Raw genomic sequence first — 23,858 nt, 5'->3', positions numbered from 1 at the left:
CGGTGTCCGCTGACACCGGGACGAACTAATCTGCCTGTCTGGGGTACGGGGCCCGGCACGGGTATTTAGTTAGTACAACCAACCCCTGAAGTAGTACTAACGAGGGCCAGGTGAGCCGGCCTCGGGGGCGCGTCGCGACCACCATGGTGGGGAGGACGCAGCGGCCGCTCTGGCCCGCCTCCTCCGCTCCTCTGACGCACCACGCTTGGCGCAGGCGCACAGGATCCGCGGCCCGCCCAGGTGGGCGCTTGTGCTGCAACCTGATCTCCGCCGGTTCACTGTCTCCCAGCGGGAGCTCGTTGCAGGCGGTGAGGGCCCGCCTCCCAGCCGGGCAGGAGGCGTGGGCATGGAGCTGGCCGCCGTCGCCAAGCTCCGGGCCCGCGCCGCTGCCTAGGGCGACCCGAGGGACGCTGCGTAGGGCGCGGCTCCGGGGACCCGTGCGGCCTATCACGGCCCGGCGCTGCGCGGATGGCCCTGCTCCTGCGTCCCGTGCTCGCCGTGCTTCTTCTCCTCCTGACCGCCGCTTTCAGGTGCCAGGAGCAGGCCCAGACCACCGACTGGAGAGCCTCCCTGAAGACCATCCGGAACGGCGTTCACAAGATAGACACGTACCTGAACGCCGCCTTGGACCTCCTGGGAGGCGAGGACGGGCTCTGCCAGTATAAGTGCAATGACGGTGAGGGGAACCCCAGGCCCTGCGAGGCCCGTGCTTTCAGGGCTTTTGGGGGGGACCGAGGTTGTGGAGGTGTGAGATGCCGGCCAGACCTTGACGGTGTCCTCTGGCCCTGGAAAAACTTCTTTAGATTTTTGCCATTCTTGTGATTGAGAAACCTGCTGACGAGTTCACGCCACCATTGTTAGAATGTGAGAGATCGCCTGAGAGCGTACTCTCCGTTCTGTCTTCGTTGCGTCTGATTTACTTTTGTTGTTATTGTTGAAATTGCATGAAAGTTGCCTAAGAACTTAGTGACATAGCGTCATGGGGATGGAGTGAAACAGACTGATTTTAGCGCCTTTAAATTAGTCAGCTGAACACGCAAAACATAACCAGGAATTTTAAAGTCATGCTTTTTTTAACTTTCTCAAGAGTTGGTTTAAATTTTTTTTTTTTCTGCAAAGCTACAGACAATACATTGCGACCTTTGTACAGACTTTTGGTGTACTTTACTGTTGAGAAAGAGTTCTGATGAACTCTTCTAGGAAATGATTCTAGCAGTACTTGACAGGAATTTTCTTTCCTTAGATACCACTGACTGCCTCCTCATTGTTGGTTGCTATTAATATTATTCTTTTGATTTACCTTTTCATATTTTTAAACTTTAATTCTGTTTGAATCTGAGAACTTGTTTGGTGGCATTGTTGGTGATAATAACTTAGTATTTCAGGCAGAGATCTTTCTTTTGAAGCACTTGACTTTTTTGAATGCTTAGGTGTTGTAATAGTTCAGACAAAGTACTTGGGCTTCTTTTTTGAATTTCAAAATGCTAAGAAAGTAATTGGGAGATCATGTTTCCCATAAAAGTGGACAAGGTTTTGGGCCTAGTTAATTTAATGCTTGGCAGCTCAAAATAATAGGGAACTAAAGGACTTTAGAGGTAAAACTGGACTATACGTAGGTGAATTGAAAAGGGACATCTGTTATGTGAAAATGTGATGCAACATGTGGTCATAATTTCTAGTTTTCTGTTAATGGAGGTAAAGAATGAACTATATCTTGTATGCTATGAACTGCTAAATTTCATCCCTTCTTAAATGTATGCCTAAACGTTACCACCAGTGTTCAATCAGGAAGGACGTTTTTGTCTCTGTAGAGCTTGTTAGGAGGAATAAGTGAGTAATTTGAAGATTAAATGGTTGCCTTTCCTGAGGCAGATGTCATAGTTTTACTTAGTCATCCCCATTCATTAAACAAATAATTGAGTGCCTGCTATGTGTCAGGCATTGTACCAATTGGAGATTTGGCAGTGAACAAAACTGACAGAATTTCTGTCCATGGAGCTTACATTCTGGTGGGGAGAGACAGTAAACTAAAGAATAAGTAAAACAAGCCAAATCTGCAGTGTGTATAGATCTGAAGTGTGCCAATGCTTCCAGAACAGTACAGCAGGGGAACCGTCAGTGGCGGTGTTGGGAGGCGTTAGCTTACTCATTTAAATAGGTTGGGGGAAGGCCTCACTGATGAGATAATATTTGAGAAGAAATCTGAAATGGGGAAGGTGGCACTGTGATGATCTAGGGAAAGAACAATCCAGGCAGAGGGAGCAGCAAGTGTAAAGGACCAGAGCTGAAGTGCCAGTCAAGGATGACTCTGAAGGTTTTGGCCTGAGCCAGAGGAAGGATGTAGTTGCTATTTACCGAGATAGGAAAGACTTGGAAGGATCGGTCTTCATAAATGTATTGAGTCAAGCGTTCTAGAGTTTATTTATTTAGTTTAGTTTATTACATTTAAAATATCTCAAGTTAAATGGATACTATTCTTATTAAAAATATTATTTTAATCTTTCCTTTTTCTTAATCCTCTTCTCTTCCACAAGCCTCACAAAATTTACCATTTGGAGTTTAGAGCAAGGTCTCCAGCATAAAAAACACAAATGAACTCGAGAATTGAGGAAACGGTATGCTTCAGTGCAAATCTTTTAGTACTTAGTAAGTACTGTCTGCTCATAGGACTGTGGTTCCAAGTCACTGTGTTGATAATTCCAACATAATGAAGATTGATCTTTAATTGCTGTTACTTGAGAAGTCTCCCTGGAACACTATCTCAACCGTTCCTGTATTTTGGAATGTTAGTGACCAAATCAGAACCAAACAGAAACAGACAAATCTCAAAATTAAAGGAGCATGGTGATTAAGGGGTGTTTAATAGTCACAGTAAAGAAGTCAAGGGAGCCTTTAAAAAAAGACTTAACGGAGGGAGAGGTGTTGGATTAAAGGGCACAGATTTGTTGCATTCATTTATCTTTGCTCTAGTGAAGGACCAGCATTATGGAGACTCGCTCCTTCTGGCCCTCCTCCCTAGGGTGGGAACAAGGCTTTATGGAGAGTGAAATAAAGTTACTTAGGGGAGCAAATTTAATGATCACTGTTTTTTTCTTTTAACTTTTTTGTCCCTGACAGCAGAAAAGATTGAGGAAGGAAAATTTCCAATTTCCTTTAAAAATAGAAAACAAAATTGGCTTGTAAAATGTTTTTAGAATTATGAATAAGTCATCAATTTATTCAGTAATTGATATCTTAACAGGATCCCTTTGGCTGTTGTGCTCAGAATAAAAAGGGTCGAGAGAGGTGGGGGAGCAAGAATGGAGGCGGAGTGGCAGGTGCAAAAATTCAGACCAAACGTGGTAGTTTTGTTCAGGGTGGTAGCAATAAAGGTGGTGAGAAGTGGTTGGATTTGGGGTATATTTTGAAGGAAGAGCCTAAAGCATTTGCTCATGGCTTAGAAGGAGGGTGTGAGTAAACTAAAAAAGGATTCCAAAGTTTTCAGCCTGAATAATTGTAAGGATGGAGTTGCCATTAACTGAAAGGGGGGAGGGGTGATCATGGAAAAACTAGTTTTCGGTTCATTAGGAAAAATAACAGCATATTTGTATGCTTTTGAGAATGATTCAGCAGAGAGTAAAAACACTAATGAGGGAGAGAGGAAGGAGAATTATTGGAGTCATGTCCTTAGGTGAGAGGAGTGAGTTCTAGTACATAAATAGATTGGCCAAGAGCAGAGAGGATATGGGCACAGACGCCAGTTAGGTGGGTGGTGTTCAAGTTATCCTCTCATTGCCTTGGTTTTCTCAGTGAAGTAGGAATTGAGGTCATCAGCTGAGTGAGAAGGTGGGAATAGAAGTGTTGGAGATTGAGGAAAATAAGAAAGTGAATGTACTAGAAAAACCTTTGGAGATTAATAATCAGGAATTTAAAGTTTCAAGTGTTTGGGAAAGCAGGTTGGAATTCTGTACAGCTTCATACAAAACACAGTGATAAGACCTTTCTGTGACCCAACAGGCTTCCCCTCATGCTTCTCATCCGTTTCAATGTCTTTCAGGTGAAGGAAATTGGTCTGTTGAAGGTATTTACACCAAATTAAGAAAAATATGTAGAAAAGAACTATCATTGTCTCAGTCCAGGAGAATCTTTAGACTTCAACTGCCCATACAGATGATAAAATATAAAGCATCAAGATAAGAGCAGTCGCTTAGTCAAAAAGTGAAATCAATGAATAGTATTTCCATGTAGTTGTACGTAGTGGATTTGGTTTTTGTTTTGTTCTGTTTTGTTTGGCAGCGCCCTGTGGCATGTAGGAGCTTAGCTCCTGACCAGGGATCAAACCTGCGCCCCCTGCAGTGGAAGGGCAGAGTCTTAACCACTGGACCGCCAGGGAAGTACCTGGTTTGTTTTTAAAACTCTTATTCCTATCTCATTTTTTTTCTTAGCTTTCTGTGCAGAAAAGCTAAGATATTGTCATTTGTCATTTCTGCTTATAAATCATGGATTTTTGGTTTGACTCTGATGTTGTTTCTTCTACTGTTGAGTTTTTGCTTGCTTTGTGTATTAGTCTGCCCAGGTTGCTATAATAAAATACCACAGACTGGGTGATGTAAACAACAGGAGTTTATTTCTTACAGTTCTGAAGGCTAGAAAGTCCAAGATCAAGGTTTAGCCAACACTTTTCTGTGGTGAGAGTTCTCTTCCCTGGCTTGCAGACAGCTGCCTTCTTGCATGGTAGGGGCAAGGGGTGAAGGGAAAGTAAGTTCTCTGGTGCGTCTTCTTATAAGGGTACTAATCCCGTCATGAGGGCCCTACCCTTATAACCTCATCTAACCCTAATTACCCTCCAAAGGCCCTATCACCAAATACATTGAGAGTTAGGGCTTCAGCATATGATTTTGGCGGGGACACAGTTCAGTTCATAGCACTTAGTAAAAACTGGCACCAGTAGAAATGCTAAATATTTTTTTTTCACTTTTTAAAATCATCTTTATTTTGGCTGCAAAGATACAATTTACTTAGTTACTTTTTTATTTGTTCCCGTTTGAAGTCTCATAGCTTGCCATGTAAAACATTGCCTTCACTATCAAACTGCTATATAAGAACGTTATAAAATACAAACTATAAACTAAGATAATCTTCTTTACAGTATTCAGATTAGTGCATTAAAACAACATTGATTAAAAAAGGCAAGTGAGTTAAGTGGCGAACATCAATTCCCTTTCTAATGACGGATGGTACAAAATGGTATGAAGGGAAACAGAATTTTAATTGTTCAGTGCTCAGAAACGGTAACTGTGGGAAAGTTACTTCCCAAAAGTAATCTTTATTATTCTATAGGACATAAGAGAAGGTAATTAATTTTCCATCATAACAGCTGTGGAAATACACAGCCGAATTCAAGTTGGGATCTTTAGAATTCTAACACAATAGGTATTGATCTGTCATACTCTTCCTCCAAATCACATTAAACATTTATAGTGACCACACAATCCCCTGCAAACAAACGTCAGACTTAAACAGAACCTATATAAAAACAATCTATCCTTAGCATTTTACTAGCCAATCTACAGCAAATGCTTACTATATACACATCAGGAGTAAGAGGTATACTAGGAAGTTATTCACTGATTTCATTCAGAATAAACAAGGGTCTTAAGAGAAAAATAACAGTAAAAGTTAAATAGACAATTTGTGTTGCTGTGAACTAGATAAAAACAAAACTCCAAACACAAACATATATGTTAATTTTTAAAGTTATTGACAGTACTTCCTCTGCTGGCCCAAATCAAAATTAAATTTTTTTTTTTTTTTTTTGGTACGCGGGCCCCCCACTGCCGTGGCCTCTCCCGTCACGGAGCACAGGCTCCGGACGCGCAGGCCCAGCAGCTATGGCCCACGGGCCCAGCCGCTCCGCGGCACGTGGCATCCTCCCGGACCGGGGCATGAACCCCCGTCCCCTGCATCGGCAGGTGGACTCCCAACCACTGCTCCACCAGGGAAGCCCCAAAATTAAATTTAAGATTTGTAATTGAAGTAACACAAACGTGGGTGCATGTTACACCGTGACAGAGAGGTGCACACAGAACACACACACACCTTTGTATTTACTAATTCCAAAAACTAAGTCAACAGGATAAATAAATTATAAATGAAAGGCATATACAATGTGGGCAAAAGCCTAACAGTTACTAGGTCGAAAAGCATGAAGCTATGCCAGCAGTGATATTTAAAAAAACTTTCAGTATTAGAAAATATCAGATCTAATCCAAAGAAAACTTCCCCCCAAATAAAAATAACAAAGTATGGGAACCATCCTTTAAGCAACAGCTTTAAAGTAATAACAATAAAAAAAAACCTACCATGATTAAAGGAATCTTCCTACATAATTTACATAATGTAGTGCAATAGTGTGCTCCTTTATAATCTTAGCCTTTCACTCCCCATGTGATGAGACCGATAATTACAACTCCGATAACAAGGAAAAAAATGATGATGCACAGGGTTTTCCTGGATTTGCGCTGATAGTCTGCGGCCCTTGACAGCTGCTGGTTTGCTTGCTGGACGTGCACCTCAGCATTTTCCACATTGGCTTCTATGCTATCTATTACATCTCCTTGCTCATGAATCATCATTCCCAAATCTTTAAATATTTCATTAATATCCATAATATCAGCTTCAAGTTGCCTAATAGAAGACTCTCTCTCCTGAATAAGGCGGAGGTCATCCTCTGTAATTTCTTCATCCTGCACCTGCACCTGAGGCTGAGTTTGGCTTTCCCAGGACACAAGATTCCTTTCTTTTGAGCTCTCCTCAGGAAAACCACCAGACACTCTGGAACTGGCTCTTACTCGAGCGACAAACTCTTTCTCTCAGCAGCCTGTCTCTGCGCCTTCTGGAAGTTTGTCAGTGATGTGGTGAATTCCGCCACTAAGCGATCCTTCTGTATTTTCCTTTGACGCTGGTCACTGGGGTGGTGGGCAGAGATCCAAACTCTTTAATGTACTTGTCTGTTTCTTTGGCAAGTTGGTTCGTATATTGCTGCTTCTGTTGCAGCTGCTGCCTCAATTCAGGTGAATCTTGAGGTGTTCCAAGTTGATTCAGAGTCCTCTGTATTTCCGCAGAACATTGTGTGATCTTCTGGATGTTGGAAGAGATAAGCTGGGCCAGCTGGGCGGGGTCACCACCAATTCCTGGAGTGTAAGACATAGTTGATTTGCTTGTTCGCTAATTTCATCAGCTGTTGGTGGGCTGTGCAGTTTTCTAAGCAGTCACCATTTCTAAGACAGTGAACTCCAGGGCCTTCTTTCAGATCCAGGATGTCCCAGGCTTATCGCTGCCTTGGACTATTGCTTGGTGCCATTTCCTCTCCCTGAAGGGTTCTTCCCATGATCTCCATGTGACTTGCTCCTCTTCCCCAGCAAAGTCTCATCACGTGCCCAACCTCCTCCGCTTCCTTCTCCTTCTTTGGCCCCGGCCACCCAAGGGCCCCAGAGCCGCCAGCTACGAGCCTCAGCTGATGGGTGGAGGCTCTAAATATTTTTAATGATCAGTGGCTTATAACACCTTTTATAACAACACTTAAAATAATATGAATACAGTTGTAATCATGGTATCCATATCAACTGAACCATTTTTTCTTTTTTTTGAACTCATTTATTTTTTAATTTTTATTTTACATTGGAGTATAGTTGATTTACAATGTTGTGTTAGTTTTAGGTGTACAGCAAAGTGGTTTAGTTATGCATATACATACATCTATTCTTAGATTCTTTCCCCATATAAATTATTGCAGAGTATTGAGTGGAGTTCCCTGTGCTATACAGTGGGTCCTTGTTGTTTATCTGTTTTATATATAGTAGTGTGTATGTGTTAATCCCAACCTCCTAATTTATCCCTCCCCCACCTTTCCCCTTTGGTAACCATAAGTTTGTTTTCTGAGTCTGTGAATCTGTTTCTGTTTTGTAAATAAATTCAGTTGTATCATTTTGTCTGACTTTTGTCACTTAGTATGATAATCTCTAGGTCTATCCATATTGCTGCAAATGGCATTATTTCATTCTTTTTTATGGCTGAGTAATATTCCATTGTACATATGTACCACATCTTCTTTATCCACTGATCTGTCGACGGACGTTTAGGTTGCTTCCATGTCTTGGCTATTGTAAATAGTGCTGCAATGAACATTGGGGTGCATGTATCATTTCAAAGTATGATTTTCTCCAGATATGTGCCCAGAAGTGGGATTGCTGGATCATATGGTAGATCTATTTTTAGTTTTTTTTAAGGAACCTCCATACTGTTCTCCATAGTGGCTGTACTGATTTACATTCCTACCAACAGTGTAGGAGGGTTCCCTTTTCTCCACATCCTCTCCAGCATTTATTGTTTGTAGACTTTTTGGTGGTGACCATTCTGACCACTGTGAGCTGATACCTCATTGTAGTTTTGATTTGCATTTCTCTAATAATTAGTGATGTTGAGCATCTTTTCATGTGCTTTTTGGAGAAATGTCTATTTAGATATTCTGCCCATTTTTTGATTGGGTTGTTTGTTATTTTTTGATTGAGCTGCATGAGCTGTTTGTATATTTTGGAGATTAATCCCTTGTTGGTCACATCATTTTCAAATATTTTCTCCCGTTCTGGGGCTTGTCTTTTCATTTTGTGTATGGTTTCCTTTGCTGTGCAAAAGCTTTTGAGTTTAATTAGGTCCCATTTGTTTATTTTTGTTTTTTATTTTCATTATTTTGGGAGGTGGATCCAAAAAGATATTGCTGCAATTTATGTCAAAGAGTGTTCTGCCTATGTTTCCCTCTAAGAGTTTTATAGTATCCAGTCTTACGTATAGGTCTTTAATCCATTTTGAGTTTATTTTTGTGTATGGTGTTAGAGAATGTTCTAATTTCATTCTTTTACAGGTAGCTGTCCAGTTTTCCCAACACCATTTATTGAAGAAACTGTCTTTTCTGCACTGTATGCCCTTGCCTCCTTTGTCATAGATTAATTGACCATAGGGGCATAGGTTTATTTCTGGGCTTTCTGTCCTGTTACATTGATCTATAATTTGTGTCAGTACCATAGTGTTTTGAATACTGTAGCTTTAGAGTATAGTCTGAACTCAGGAAGCCTGATTCCTCCAGCTCCGTTTTTCTATCTCAGTATTGCTTTGGCTATTGAGAGTCTTTTGTGTTTCCATGCAAATTTTAGAATTATTTGTTCTAGTTCCATGAAAAATGCCATTGGTAATTTGATAGGGATTGCATTGAATCTGTAGATTATGTTGGGTAGTATAGTCATTTTGACAGTATTGATTCTTCCAATCAAGAACAGGGTATGTTTTTCCATCTGTTTGTGTCATCTTCAATTTCTTTCATCAGCATCTTATAGTTTTCAGAGAATAGATCTTTTGCTTCCTTAGGTAGGTTTATTCCTAGGTAGTCTTTTTGTTGCAGTGTTAAATTGGATTGTTTCCTGCATTTCTTTTCCTGATCTTTTGTTAGTGTATAGAAATGCAACAGATTTCTGTGAATTAATTTTGTATCTTACAATTTTACCAAATTCATTGATGAGCTCTAGTAGTTTTCTGGTGTCATCTTTAGGATTTTCTGTGATGTATAGTATTATGTCATCTGCAAACAGTGACAGTTTAACTTCTTCTTTTCCAATTTGGATTCCTTTTATTTCTTTTTCTTCTCTGATTACCATGGCTAGGACTTCCAAAACTATGTTGAATGAAAGTAGTGAGAGTGGACATCCTTCTCTTGTTCCTGATTATAGAGGAAATACTTTCAGCTTTTCACCATTGAGTATGATGTCAGCTGTGGGTTTGTCATATATGGCCTTTATTATGTTGAGGTATGTTCCCTCTATACCCACTTTCTGGAGAGCTTTTATCACAAATGGGTGTTGGATTTTGTCAAAAGCTTTTTCTGCATCTGTTGAGATGATCACATGGTGTTTATTCTTCAGTTTGTTAATGTGGTGTATCACACTGATTGATTTGCAGAATTAAAAAAAATCCTTGCATCCCTGGGATAAATCCCACTTGATTATGGTGTATGAGCCTTCGAATGTATTGTTGGATTTGGTTTGCTAGTATTTTGTTGAGGATTTTTATGTCTATGTTCATCAGTCATATTGGCCTGCAATTTTCTTTTTTTGTGGTATCTTTGTCTGGTTTTGGTATCAAGGTGATGGTGGCCTCATAGAATGAGTTTAGAAGTGTTCCTTCCTCGGCAATTTTGGAAATAGTTGCAGGAGGATAGGTGTTAACTCTTCTCTAAATGTTTGATAGAATTCATGTGTGAAGCCATCTGGTCCTGGACTTTTGTTTGTTGGGAGATTTTTAATCACAGTTTCAATTTCAGCACTTGTGATTGGTCTGTTCATATTTTCTATTTCTTCCTGGTTCAATTTTGGGAGATTGTACCTTTCTAAGAATTTGTCCATTTTATTGGCATATAGTTGCTTGTAGTAGTCTCTTATGATCCTTTGTATTTCTGTGGTGTCAGTTGTAACGTCTCCTTTTTCATTTCTCATTTTATTGATTTGAGCCCTCTCCCTTTTTTTCTTGATGAGTCTGGCTAAAGGTTTATCAATTTTGTTTATCTTCTCAAAGAACCAGCCTTTAGTTTCATTGATCTTTTCTATTGTTTTCTTCATCTCTATTTCATTTATTTCTGCTCTGATCTTTATGATTTCTTTCCTTCTGCTAACTTTGGGTTGTTTGTTCTTCTTTCTCTGGTTGCTTTAGGTGGTTTATTTGTGATTTTTCTTGTTTTCTGAGGTTAGATTGTATTGCTGTAAACTTCCCTCTTAGAACTGCTTTTGCTGTGTCCCATAGGTTTTGGATCATATTTTTGTTTTCATTTGTCTGTAGGTATTTTTTTTTTTTAGTGGTCATAGTCTCCTTTAGTATAAACCAATAGGTATAACTTCATATAATTATATGAATATAATTTCATAACATCTGTAAGTAGTTTTTGATTTTCTCTTTGATTTTTTCAGTGATCCATTGGTTGTTTAGTAACATATTGCTTACCCTCCACGTTTGTGTTTCTACAGTTTTTTTCTTGTAGTTGATTTCTAATCTCATAGTTTGTCAGAGAAGATGCTTGATATGATTTCAGTTTTCTTAAATTTACCAAGGCTTGCTTTAGGGCCCAGCATGTGATCTATCCTGGAGAATGTTTCTTGTGCACTTGAAAGGAATGTGTATTCTGCTTTTGGATGGAATGCTCTATAAATATCAATTAAGTCCATCTGGTCTAATGTATCATTGAAGGCCTGTGTTTCCTTATTGACTTTCTGTCTGGATGATCTGTCCATTGATGTAAGTGGGGTGTCAAAGTCCCCCACTATTACTGTGTTACTGTTGATTTCTTCTTTTATGGCTGTTAGCATTTCCCTTATATATTGGGGTGCTCCTATGTTGCATTCATATGTATTTATAATTGTTATATCTTCTTCTTGGATTGCTCCCTTGATCATTATGTAGTGTCTTTTGTCTCTTGTAACAGTCTTTAAAGTCTGTTTTGTCTGATATGAGTATTGCTACTCCCACTTTCTTTTGATTTCCATTTGCATGGAATACCTTTTAACATCCCCTCACTTTCAGTGTGTGTGTGTCCCTAGATCTGAAGTGGGCCTCTAGTAGACAGCATATACATGGGTCTTGTTTTTGTATTCATTCAGCCAGTCTGTGTCTTTTGATTGGCGCATTCCCTCTACATTTAAGGTAGTTATCAATATCTGTGTTCTTACTACTGTTTTGCTAATTGTTTTGGATTTGTTTTTGTAGGTCTTTTTTCTTCCCTTCCTTTTTTGTTCTCCTGTCTTGTGACTTGATGACTACCTTTAATGTTGTGTTTGGATTCCTATTTTGTCTATGTGTGTCTATTTATTGTAGATTTTTGGTTTGTGGTTACTATGAGGTTTTGCTATAGCAGTCTATACATATACAAGATTGTTTTAAGTTGTTTCTTAATTTCAGATGCATTTCCTGTATCCTGCATTTGTACTCTCCTCACGATTGCTGGGGTTTTTTGTTTTTTTCTTTTAATTTATTTTCGGCTGTGTTGGGTCTTTGTTGCTGTGCACGGGCTTTATCTAGTTGGAGCAAGTGGTGGCCACTCTTCATTGCAGTGCGTGGGCTTCTCATTGTGGTGGCTTCTCTTTTTGTGGAGCACAGGCTCTAGGCGCACGGGCTTCAGTAGTTGTGGCACATGGGCTCAGTAGTTGTGGCTCGGGGGCTCTAGAGCACAGGCTCAGTAGCTGTGGCGCACGGGCTTAGTTGCTCTGCGCCATGTGGCATCTTCCCGGACCAGGGCTTGAACCCATGTCCCCTGCATTGGCAGGTGGATTCTTAACCACTGTGCCACCAGGGGAGCCCCACGATTGCTGGTTTTGATATTGTATTTGTGTGTGGATGATTTCCTGTCTTTACTGTGTGTTTGCCTTTAATGGTGAGCTTTCCTGCTCATAATTTTCTTGTTTCTAGTTGTGGATTTTTCTTTTCCACCTAGAGAAATTCCTTTAGCATTTGCTGTAAAACTGGTTTGGTGGTGCTGAATTCTCTTAACTTTTGCTTGTCTGTAAAGCTTTTGATTTCTCTGTTGAATATGAATGAGATCCTTGCTAGGTAGAGTAATCTTGGTTGTAGGTTTTTCCCTTTCATCACTTTAAATATATTGTGCCACTCCCTTCTGGCCTGCAGAGTTTCTGCTGAAAAATCATCTGATAACCTTATGGGGATTCCTTTGTATGTTATTTGTTGCTTTTCCTTTGTTGCTCTTAATATTTTCTCTTTGTCTTTAATTTTTGTCAATTTGATTAACATGTGTCTTGGCGTGTTTCTTCTTGGATTTGTCCTGTATGAGACTCTCTGCGCTTCCTGGACTTGATTGACTATTTCCTTTCCCATGTTAGGGAACTTTTCAACTATAATCTCTTCAAATATTTTCTCAGACCCTTTCTTTTTCTCTTCTTCTTCTGGGACCCCTATAATTCGAATGTTGGTGCATTTAATGTTGTCCCAGAGGTCTCTGAGACTGTCGTCATTTCTTTTCATTCTTTTTTCTTTATTCTGTTCCACGGCAGTGATTTCCACCATTCTGTCTTCCAGCTCACTTACCCGTTTTTCTGCTTCATTTGTTCTGCTGTTGTTTCCTTCTAATGTATTTTTTTTTTAATGGGACTTGAAATAAATCCAAATTCTTTTTTTTTTTAATTATTTTTGGCTGTGTTGGGTCTTGTTGCTGCGCGCAGGCTTTCTCTAGTTGCAGCGAGTGGGGCTGCTCTTCGTTGTGTTGCGCGGGCTTCTCATTGTGGTGGCTTCTCTTATTGCGGACCACCGGCTTTAGTCTCGCGGGCTCAGTAGTTGTGACTTGCAGGCTCTAGAGTGCAGGCTCAGCAGTTGTGGCGCATGGGCTCAGTTGCTCCGCAGCATGTGGGATCTTCCTGGACCAGGGCTTGAACCCGTGTCCCCAGCGTTGGCAGGCGGATTCTTAAGCACTGCACCACCAGGGAAGCCCCCTAATGTATTTCTTATTGCATTTATTGTATTGTTGAACTCTGTTTGTACTTTAATTCTTCTAGTTCTTTGTTAAACATTTCTTGTATATCCCTGAGCTGTGCCTCCATTCTTTTTCTGAGATCTTGGATCATCTTTACTATCATTACTCTGAATTGTTTTTTGGGTAGATTGCTTATCTCCACTTCACTTAGTTGTTTTTCAGGGGTTTTATCTTTTCCTTTGTTTGGAACGTACTCCTCTGCCGTCTCATTTTGTCTAACTCTGTGTTTGCGGTCCCACAGGCTGCAGGATTGTAGTTCCTCTTGCTTCTGTGGGTGAGGGTGGTCAAAGAGGCTTGTGCAGGCTTGCTGGTGGGAGGGACTGGTGCCACTGGTGGGTGGAGCTGGATGTTGTCCCTCTGGTGGGCAGGGCCATGTCAAGCAGTGTGTTTAAAGGCAGCTGTGGGCTCAAGAAGACTTTAAGTAGCCTGTCTGCTGATTGGTGGGGCTGTGTTCCTTCCTTGTTGGTTGTTTGGCCTGAGGCTTCCCAGCACGGGGAAGGGTGGGACCAGGTCTTGGCATCAAAATGGTGGTCTCCACGACAGCTCATGCCAACAAGTACTTCCAAATAACTCTGCTGCCGGTGTCTTTGTCCCCACAGTGAGCCATAAGTGCCCCCTGTCTCCCCAGGAGACCCTCCAAGATCAGCAGGTAGGTCTGGTCCTATGAAGTCACTGCTTTTTCCCCTGGGTCCCGATGCACCCAAGGCCTTGTGTGTGTCCTCCAAGAGAGGCCTTTCTGTTTTCCCCCGTCCTGTTGATTTCCTGCAGTCAAGCCCCCCTGACCTTCAAAGCACAATGCTCTGGGGGTTCCTCCTCCTGATGCCACACCCCCAGACTGGGGAGCCTGACCTGGGGCTCAGAACTCTCACTCATGTGGGAGAACCTCCGTGATATAATTATTTTCCAGTTTGTCGGTCATCCACCTGGCAGGTATGGGGTTTGATTGTATGGCAAATGCACCCTCCTACCACCTTCTTGTGGTTTCTTTGTCTTTGGGAGTAGAATATCGTTTTTGGTAGGTTCCAGTCCTTTTCAATGGTTGTTCAGCAGTTAGTTGTGATTTGGGTGTTTTCATGAGAGGGCGTGAGCTCCGATCCTTCTGCTCTGCCACCTTGTCCTCACTCCTCTCAACCTACTCCATATCAACTTAATCTTAAATAAACCACCTTCTATGTAAGTTGTTCAGAAATAATTATTTCAACATAAAGATGAATTTAGAATTTAAAACACTTAAAAACATTTCAGGAAACTAGTTCAATTTTCTGGGTTTTTTGGGGGGGGTTGTTTTGTTTTTGTTTTGTTTTTATGTTTTGCTGTGGATAAAGAATATTTTAATTTCAGCAAGGAATGTTTCTCATTTTTTCATCCAGTGATTTCCTGTGCACCCACTTTGTGCCAGGCATCTTCTAGGTGAGCAAGACAAAATTGCTGTCTCCATAGAAACTAATTATGTTAATTTGGTTAATAAACGTTAGAAAGAAAAATAAAACCAACCATGGGTGTATGGAATGAATATAAAAGTGAAGGGGCACTGTTCCAAATAGAGTGAGTAAGAAAGGCCTCTCTGAGGAACTGATATTAGTAGATTCCTTCAAAAGAAACAAAAAAGAAATACGTGCTCCACTTACACTGGGGAGCCAGTTTTACCAGCATTTATTTCATGGTGTTATTATCTAGTATTTCACGTACAGTAGATCTAGGTTCTTTATTACTCCATTTTAGCAGCTTCTCTCTTAGGACAGTTTTAAGCACTAGCCCTGTTTGAGATGACTACTACTTCCATCCTTGCCTCCATTTTCATTTTTGCCAGCTGATTTTCTCTGTACTCTTTTCCTCTTTATCCTCTTATAACAAGCATATTTTGTTTTGTTTTCTCTGACTTCATTTGCTTCTAACCATTCTCCCCATTCAAAGGTAATTATCTTTTACAAAATGAGGTAATGTCTGTATATATTAATACATATGCACACAGGTATGTATCGCTATCATTGTACACATCAGAATGTTCAAAAATGTTTTTATAGACTCAAAATCGAAGGAAAGTGCATGGGTTTATATAAAAAACAAAGGGAAGGGAAAATAGAAGTGCTACTGTTGTATAACATTGAGAGAAATAACTTTCTGGTTAAAAAAAAAAAAAGCAGACACTTGAGAAGAAGAGATTAGACATCCACATGCCTTTAAAACTCTAGGCCTGTATCAGTTGTCTGAGAGTGGTAATCTTTGATCCTCATGGAAAAGAGATAAGTGCCAGAAATCTGGACACTGGCAGGGGGAATGTATGGGGTATCCACAAAGTTGGAAACAGGATAAACAGTTTGTTGGTTAGATTTTCAAGTAATATGCCTGATACGTGTTGCTTCAATCTCCAGACACCTTTAAGGTGATATGCTTCTAAATTTAAAGCAAAAAGTGCAGTTGTTAACCTGAAACAAATATGTATAGTAAATACACTATTTTTTCTGTTTCCAGACTTTTTGAACACTCTTTGGCATATTTATTGTACTTTTTTCAGACTATAAATGTGACCCACTGCTTAGTATCTCTTGCTACATGAGTTTCTAAACATTTTAGACAGTTGATTGTTAAAACCCTTGACAAGAGAGAACTTCAAGGAGCTAGAATGGCTTCCCCAAGGATATAATGCTGATCCAGCCTTCCTCCCTTTCAGTGAAGAGGGTTCTAGCATGGTAGGGTAGATCAGATGCCTAGTCTCTCATGATACTCCCATGCAAAGTGTAGGCTGGATAGAACTTGATTTAGGTGAAATCACAACTGGCTAAGTGGTCTACCCAAAGGGTTGGGTTAATGATGTCATGGCTTCTTGTAGAGAGGGTTCATCTCTAGCAGGGTGTTGCAGATCTCTGTCCTGGTTAAATCAGTGTCTCAAGTTTGTGAATACCTGGGTATAACAAGTAACTGGGTGAATACCTCTAGATTTAAAATCTGCTTAACAGTCCTGAATGATGAACTAAAACTAACAAGATAAGAGTTTTATAGTCTAGTGTTTTAGGCTCAAAAATTGAATGGCAGAAGTGCTGAACCTCTAGCAGTAGATGTTAAAAAGTTCATTTTAGAAAAAAACTTTTTTTCTACTGTTATTGTGCTGTATTTTATTTTATTTTTTTTAATTTATTTTATTTTTTGGCTGCATTGGGTCTTCATTGCTGCGCACGGGCTTTCTCTAGTTACGGCAAGCGGGGGCTACTCTTCGCTGCGGTGCGCGGGCTTCTCATTGCAGTGGCTTCTTGTTGCAGAGCGCGGGCTCTAGGTGCATGGGCTTCAGTAGTTGTGCCATGCGGGCTCAGTAGTTGTGGCTCACAGGCCCTAGAGCACAAGCTCAGTAGTTGTGGCTCACAGGCTCTAGAGTGCAGGCTCAGTAGTTGTGGCACACGGGCTTCATTGCTCTGCAGCATGTGGGATCTTCCCGGACCAGGCCTCAAACCCGTGTCCCCTGCATTGGCAGGTGGATTCTTAGCCCCTGTGCCACCAGGGAAGTCCTGTGCTGTATTTTAGCATGGAGACATAGCTGAAACATATGCTGTCTTAGGTTATATTAGTACACGTAGTTTATCCAGCTCCAAATAGGCCCATCATTCCTAATGGTGTTCAGTTTGGGGTGCCACATCCTGGATGTGACAGACTAGAAGTGATCAGTCCTTGGAGGCTGATGAATGCTCACCAAACTCAAAAGAGACTGAAGGGTAAACAGCAGTGCCAGTTTATTTATAATGAGTGTTATAACTGCCATGAATATTAGGCTTCCAAGTCTTCTCATTGATTCATTCATTTATCAACAAATATTTATTGAGAACCTAACTATATGCCAGACATTGTTCTATGCGTTGGGGGTACAAAATAGACAAAAATTCCTGCCCTCAAAGGGTTTATATTTTAATATGGGGTGACAGATAATAAGCAGAATAGGTTAGTGATATGTTAGAAGGTCATATGTGCTACAAATGGTATGGTCAGAAAAGGCCTTGAACATGAAGAAGTATGTACATGTCAGGAGGACGAGTATCCACATAGAAAAATAGCAGCTTCAGTGGCACTAAGGCAAGAGCAGACCTGGAGTGTCTGTGGCCCAGCAAAGAGGTCAGATGTGATGGAATGGAGTGAGGAAGGAAGGAAGAGGAGAGAGAACAGTAAGGAGATGAGGTCAGAGATGCCATTATATAGGGCTTATAGACACTGAAAGGACTTTTGGCTTTTTTTTTTTTTTTTTTTTTTTTTTTGTCTGTGCAGCATGGCATATAGGATCTTAGTTCCCCAATCAGGGTTTGAACCCGTGCACCCCTCAGTGGAAGTGCAGAGTCTTAACCACTGGACCACCAGGGAAGTCCCAGCTTTTATTCTGAATAAAATGAGAAGCCATTGGAGGGGTTTGGGCAGAGCAAAGACTTAATCTAACATATATTTTAATAGAATCACTCAGGTTCAATGTTGAGATTGGACCATAGCTGGAGGTGGTGTTGGGTGGGGAAACCAAAGAGACTAGTTAGGTTATGGCAGTAATCCATGGTGACTTGGAGCAGGATGGTAGCAGTGGAGGTGGTGGGAAGTGGTTAGATTCTGAATAATTTGAAGGTAGAGTCAACAGGATATGCTGTTGAATTGGATGTGGGATATAAGAAAATGAGAGAGTTAAAGATGGCTGAGGTTTTTTCCCCTGAGCGCCTGGAAGGATGGATATCTATTACCTGAGAAGAGGGAATTGTGGATGGAGCAGGTTTGGGGGTGAATGGCAGGAGGTACACCTTAAATTTGAGGTGCCCATTAGATATCTAAGTATTGATAGTTAGAATATCCTCTCTCTGTACGCCCTTTAAAGTGGAATGCCAAATCATAAAGAGTCTTCTTAAGAGTGAAGGAGTAAAAGCAGGAGTTGAAGGATCACAGTGACTCATCTGTGATAGCCTGAGGCATGTCCCTTCATCTTCCAAGGGTCCAGGAGCAGCCCTCCTCTTGGACAGTGCTAGAGAAACTTCTGTCATTGGCCTCCTCTTTTCTAGATCCATCATTGACGATTCCCTTTTGTACATATTGTTCTTCAGACTGGGTGGAACTTTATATCTCCATGAAGTTATGCTCTCGAGGCTCTACTTGGTCACCTCAGTTGAGCATGTGAGTCTTAGCAGCTCACTTAAACCATTTTTAGTTCATTACTTGGAGTGGATTACTTATTTTGATGGCTGATTACCGGAAGGGTTGCTTTTTTTCTTCCTCACTTTACTTTTGGAGGGCAAACTTATCTTAAAGTCTCCTAGTAATACATGTTAATTGAATGAAAGTTGGTGGAACACTTTGTGTCTCTCTTAAGTATCCAGATGTGGGGTGGTATTTGGAATAACTGGGGATATTTTATTTGTGGAAGGTAAATGGTAGCCCCAGGTGTTTGAAAGGATTATCATGTAAAATAGGGAATTGGGTGGCTTTGTGTTCCCCAGAGGGCAGAGGATTGCTTACAGGTAGAATTTACACGAAAAAGAGAAGAAAGAACTCAACTGTTAATGCCAGTCCATAATGGGGTAGGCTGTTTCTTGACACTATAGGATGGTGGGAAACATTCAAAGACTTCGGTATATTGAAGTGATTTCTGTATTACATGAGGAGAGATATTTCTGAAGTATCCTCCAACATTTAAGATTGCTTTGTTAATGTCGTCTTTCTCCTTGTTTCTGAACTATTGGTGCTATTAAGGAGAGTATAACTGGAGTAATAGTTTACCAAGCTATCTTTGTTTCTTGCCTTTTTCCTTAGATGACAGAGGAGTATATTTGTGAAATGGTTGGTTGGAGTCTGGGCTAGAATGGGCCTGTAATGTCTTATAATGATATTAAAGTAATTAAATGATCAGGTGAACTTGTCTTCCTTAGGTTTAGGCTCTAGTTACTGGTTATTGAGGTTTGTGTACAATGGAGCGTTGGCTGAGGATGGGAAGATACAGTTCTTGCCTGTAGGTTTTAACCTAAAAATATAAGCATTGGAATGTACAGGAAAATAGGGTGGATTTATGTTTCATATATATGGACCCAGTCTGGCACGTAACCTCTGAAATTGACAGAAGTCCAGAATAAGGATTTACATGTTTGCATGGTATAGGCTTGCAAATATAATTACATTTTATGAACCACCATAATATTTTATGAACTGCCACCTATGCGTACATGTACACATTTGTACATATTTTGCTTCAGGAGAAGTAAAAATAATTCGGTAGACAAATTAGCATTTTAATGCTCATCCGAATAAACACATATTCACTTATGTTAGCATCCAAATAGTAAATATTTCCAGGGCTAGTCTAGCACATTGTAGACCTTTTTGTGTATGTATTCTCTAACATATTTGAAAATTAATTATGATACCATTTATATTTTATAGGATCTAAGCCTTTTCCACGTTATGGATATAAACCCTCCCCGCCGAATGGATGTGGCTCCCCACTGTTTGGTGTTCATGTAAATATTATTTTTTATTTGATAAGTTTTTATGATTGGTAGGCTATGTAATACTCTTGATAAACCATCAGTATGTTTTCAGGCTCAGAAATAATTTTGCTTTTTGTAATAGTGATCAGGTTTGTTATATTCTTTTATAGCTAAAACACATTTAATAAGTCCTAATGAAACTAAATGGAGTGAAAGTCATGTTTTATTTTTTAATCTTGTAGATGTTAATACCATTTAAATGATATTTCCTCATGTCACAAATATGATTGAAAAGTTTAGAGTATAGAAGTAACAATACTTAGGATGAAAAAGTACAGGAAAGCATAATATTTTCTATATTAAAACTAGGCTAAGTGGGATAGCTGTGTGTTTGTTGTAAGGGAGGCTGAATCTGAGCCAGTATTACAGGAGAAAAATGTTTTATGAAACTGATTCCTAGACACAAGGGTTTTGCATATAAAGTTATTTAAAATAGTTAAAGATAATTACAGATTCGAAGGAATAATGTCTTTAGGGAATGGATGAACACTTAAAGATTAAACCATAAAAACCAAAAACAAAGTTTGAGTTGTAGGAGCTTAGAAGTTGTTGGTGACATTTCATATAAAGTACATTTTATCGAAGGAGGAGGCGCAAAATACTTTGGAATATCCAAAAATCATACCTGCATAGCCCCTGCAAAAGTCTTCTAAAGCTTTATCTTTAGCTTTAGAAGCTTTAGCTTTATCTTTCTATTCTTAAAATTATGTTTTGTGTTTTGGACAATTGGAAGTTGCGTTTGCTACCGGCAAATGACTGCGAATTCTCTAACATTGCAAAATAGGGAGCTTTGAGGCATGGCTGAGAGGGAGAGGACGGACGGAGTAACGTGGATGGGTGCAAGTGAGGGTAATGGAGAGATATCTAACCTGGAAAGCATTTGGAGGCAGAAACGAATTTTGGAAATTATCTATATAGCAGTGCTGTCTTTGATTTGTAAGTTTCTTTGATGCGCTACTTCAGAGAAGGTTTGAATTTCATCAGCAATCATCCATCCAAATGTCTCTTTCAGCTTAACATTGGCATCCCTTCCTTGACAAAGTGCTGCAACCAACACGACAGGTGCTATGAGACCTGCGGCAAAAGCAAAAACGACTGTGATGAGGAGTTTCAGTATTGCCTCTCCAAGATTTGCCGAGATGTGCAGAAAACACTAGGGCTAGCTCAGCACGTGCAGGGTAAGGCCGATTCGGTGGGATGGGGATGAGTGCAGTCTGGAAAGTTTTATTAGTTGCTTTTGTGTTAGTACAAGATATACCGATAGAAATCTTTCACTATGTGTTACCTTATCTATGGTGAAACAGCCCCTTCAATTTTCTGAGATGAGAAGTCAATGATTTTGTCATCTAAAATGGTTTACAATCACAGAAGCAAGAAGTGTTAGGAAACCTTGGGAGGAGGGTGTGTGAGCTAGAGAAGAATTCATCCAAAATCTTGTACCTTGTAGTATAGTTCTAATTACCCAGAGCCTGAAGTTTGAAATTCTGGATCCAGTGAAGTTCGGAGTATAGCACATTGCATTTGGAGTAGGAAGTTCTGGAAGATTTAAGTCTTAACTCTGTCTCTTCATTTGTATCTGTGTCAGGAAGGTCCTCAAAACCACCCCCCACCACTCCCCCGCCCAGGTTCAGTGATTTGCCAAGAGAACTCGCAGGGCTCAGCATGTAGTCATACTCACGGTGATGATTATTGCAGTGAAGGGATACAAAGCACAGTCAGCAAAGGTAATAGGCGTTTCAGTGTCCTCATTTATAAAATGAGAATGGTAATACCCATCTTGTAGAGTTATCGTAAGGGTAAAATGAAATATTTGTAGAAAAAAGTACACATTACTGTACAAATACTAGTAGCTAACAAGATTTCTTTACTGTCAAGCCAGAGAACGTACCATACACTGAAATCAGAAGAGGAGGGGCAGTAAGAAGGGTGAAGAAAGGAAACTACCATTTTTAAGCACTTTCCATAAGATACTGTGCTAGATACTTGAGACATGTTTTCATTGATGTTCACAGAAACCCAAAGTACTAGTTGGCATTATGCCCCTTTTTAAAGGAAGGAAACTGAGGTTCAGAAAAAAGTAACTTGTCCCAAGTTGCATACTTCGGACTTTAAAACTTGTGTTCTGTCTATTCCAGTATTTCCCAAATAGTCTCATATTATAGGTGTTATTCTGAAATTCTGGTAATAACTAGGAAGTAATAACAAGGAGGAAATCTCTGCTCCAGGTGAAGCTTGAACTCAAAACCTCTGAATCCCTTTGAACGCTTTTGGCTCAGGTAAACTAGTTGTCCAGGTGAAGCACAGATAGATATGTGTTTCCTGTTTTCTGACCTAAGGATATGCTAATGTTGTTAAATGATGAAACCAATTTCCTGGCAGTCTCCTATTTAGTAATCATAACCTTTACACTTTTGTGGTTGGTTGTATTCCTTAATGGCACAGCCTTTTGGAAAACTTTGAAAATGCCAAGACTTTGTAATGAAAAGTTTCTTTCTTAACATGAATATTGGAAACTAGAAGTATTTGGATAACCAAAGGCCACTCTGTGCCGTGTCTCTGTAAGTATAGTATATTAAGATAATCTTACCTGAGTGTTCCAGGTTTCTTAGAATAAGAAAAGTTAAATCTGTTATCTTTTTTATAGTCTTTCAAAAAAATTAAGAAACCCCACCAGAGGAAAAACACCTTGGATTCCTGTGTCTCCCCTCCCAAGCCAAATTTGGATATTGGTCAAAGAAAGAGACTGGGGTCCATTTAATACTTTAAGCATCTTAAATTATGTGTGATCATTAAAAGCTGTTGACTATAATTAAATGTTTTGAGGTTTCTCTATTTTTAACCTTCATTTTTTCCTGCACCTAGAAGTCCTTCCTTAAAGTGCAAACTTAAGCAAACTTAAGAGTGTTATTAGGCATCTCTATTAGTGATATTTTTTCATATAAAAGGAGAATTAACAGTGATGAACTGATCAGTGCTATTGAGGGAGACTCACTGTCTAGTATAGAAAGTTGGTTTGAATAGTTGCATGCAAAGAAAAGGTAGATACAGGTAGAGAGGCTGAAACAGAAAGTCTTTGTATATATGTGCTACTAGTTTGCGAGGGTTGGGAAGACTTTCACCTAAAATAGGTGTAAGTGCCCACTAAGGCTGTGCCTGACATTGTGCTGAAACATGTAATATATGTGAAGAGAGAGTGATGCTTTGCAGTTGCCTAACAGTAATGGCACTTTCTTACTTCGCAGCATGTGAAACCACCGTGGAGCTCTTGTTTGACAGTGTTATACATTTAGGCTGTAAGCCGTACCTGGACAGCCAACGAGCCGCATGTTGGTGTCGCTACGAAGAAAAAACTGATCTTTAAAGAAGATGCTGACAGGTGGTGACAGCAGATGAGGACAGAAGAACATAACCTTTGACAAAGAGCTAATGTTTTCACAGCATAAAGCTGCCTTATTTTTGTGAAAGGATTATTTTAAGACCTTATTTTGACATTAAAACTTCAAACTAAAGAAACAAATGCAGGTTATCTTCCTGGATGTTGCTGCCTTAGTGTGCCATATTGTCTTGACAATCACAGAAAGAGGTGCATGTTAAGGGAGAATTTCTTAAAAGAAAGAGTCTAACTCAATTTTCACAACTATATTTATCAAAAAATAAGGTCAAATGTAAAATTCATTATAAGGTATGTTCAACAGTATCTTATTTGGAAATACGGGGAAATCTTCACTTAAAAGTATGTTTGTTTACTGTAAAATTTAAAATATACATTTATGCCGAGAAAGATCTGACTTTATTTTTGCTCTTTTAAT

At 39.9% G+C, this 23,858-nt stretch overlaps 2 protein-coding genes across 2 annotated transcripts; one reads left to right on the top strand and one right to left on the bottom strand.

Moving 5' to 3' along the window:
* Positions 1-223: 223 nt before the first annotated feature.
* On the top strand, positions 224-23,830 carry PLA2G12A (phospholipase A2 group XIIA). The gene is made up of 4 exons (XM_060104922.1): positions 224-676; positions 19,943-20,019; positions 21,062-21,227; positions 23,292-23,830. The coding sequence occupies exons 1-4, from the start codon at positions 469-471 to the stop codon at positions 23,408-23,410; spliced, it is 570 nt and encodes a 189-aa protein (XP_059960905.1). The 5' UTR covers positions 224-468; the 3' UTR covers positions 23,411-23,830.
* On the bottom strand, positions 6,301-7,291 carry LOC132483213 (syntaxin-7-like). The gene is given in 3 exon segments (XM_060088477.1): positions 6,301-6,853; positions 6,856-6,948; positions 6,951-7,291. Coding segments are annotated over 3 exon segments (777 nt in total). The 5' UTR covers positions 7,189-7,291; the 3' UTR covers positions 6,301-6,407.
* Positions 23,831-23,858: the final 28 nt, after the last annotated feature.

This window comes from Mesoplodon densirostris, chromosome 1 (assembly GCF_025265405.1).
Source record: "Mesoplodon densirostris isolate mMesDen1 chromosome 1, mMesDen1 primary haplotype, whole genome shotgun sequence".
Classification (NCBI taxonomy): Eukaryota; Metazoa; Chordata; class Mammalia; order Artiodactyla; family Ziphiidae; genus Mesoplodon; species Mesoplodon densirostris.
This window is presented reverse-complemented; position numbering and strand designations above follow the sequence as displayed.

Coding starts and splice junctions, on each gene's coding strand:
- PLA2G12A (XM_060104922.1), top strand. CDS start 469: ATGGCCCTGCTCCTGCGTCCCGTGCTCGCCGTGCTTCTTCTCCTCCTG. Junction 20,020..21,061: donor CCCCACTGTTTGGTGTTCAT/GTAAATATTATT, acceptor TGTCTCTTTCAG/CTTAACATTGGCATCCCTTC. Junction 21,228..23,291: donor GCTAGCTCAGCACGTGCAGG/GTAAGGCCGATT, acceptor CTTACTTCGCAG/CATGTGAAACCACCGTGGAG.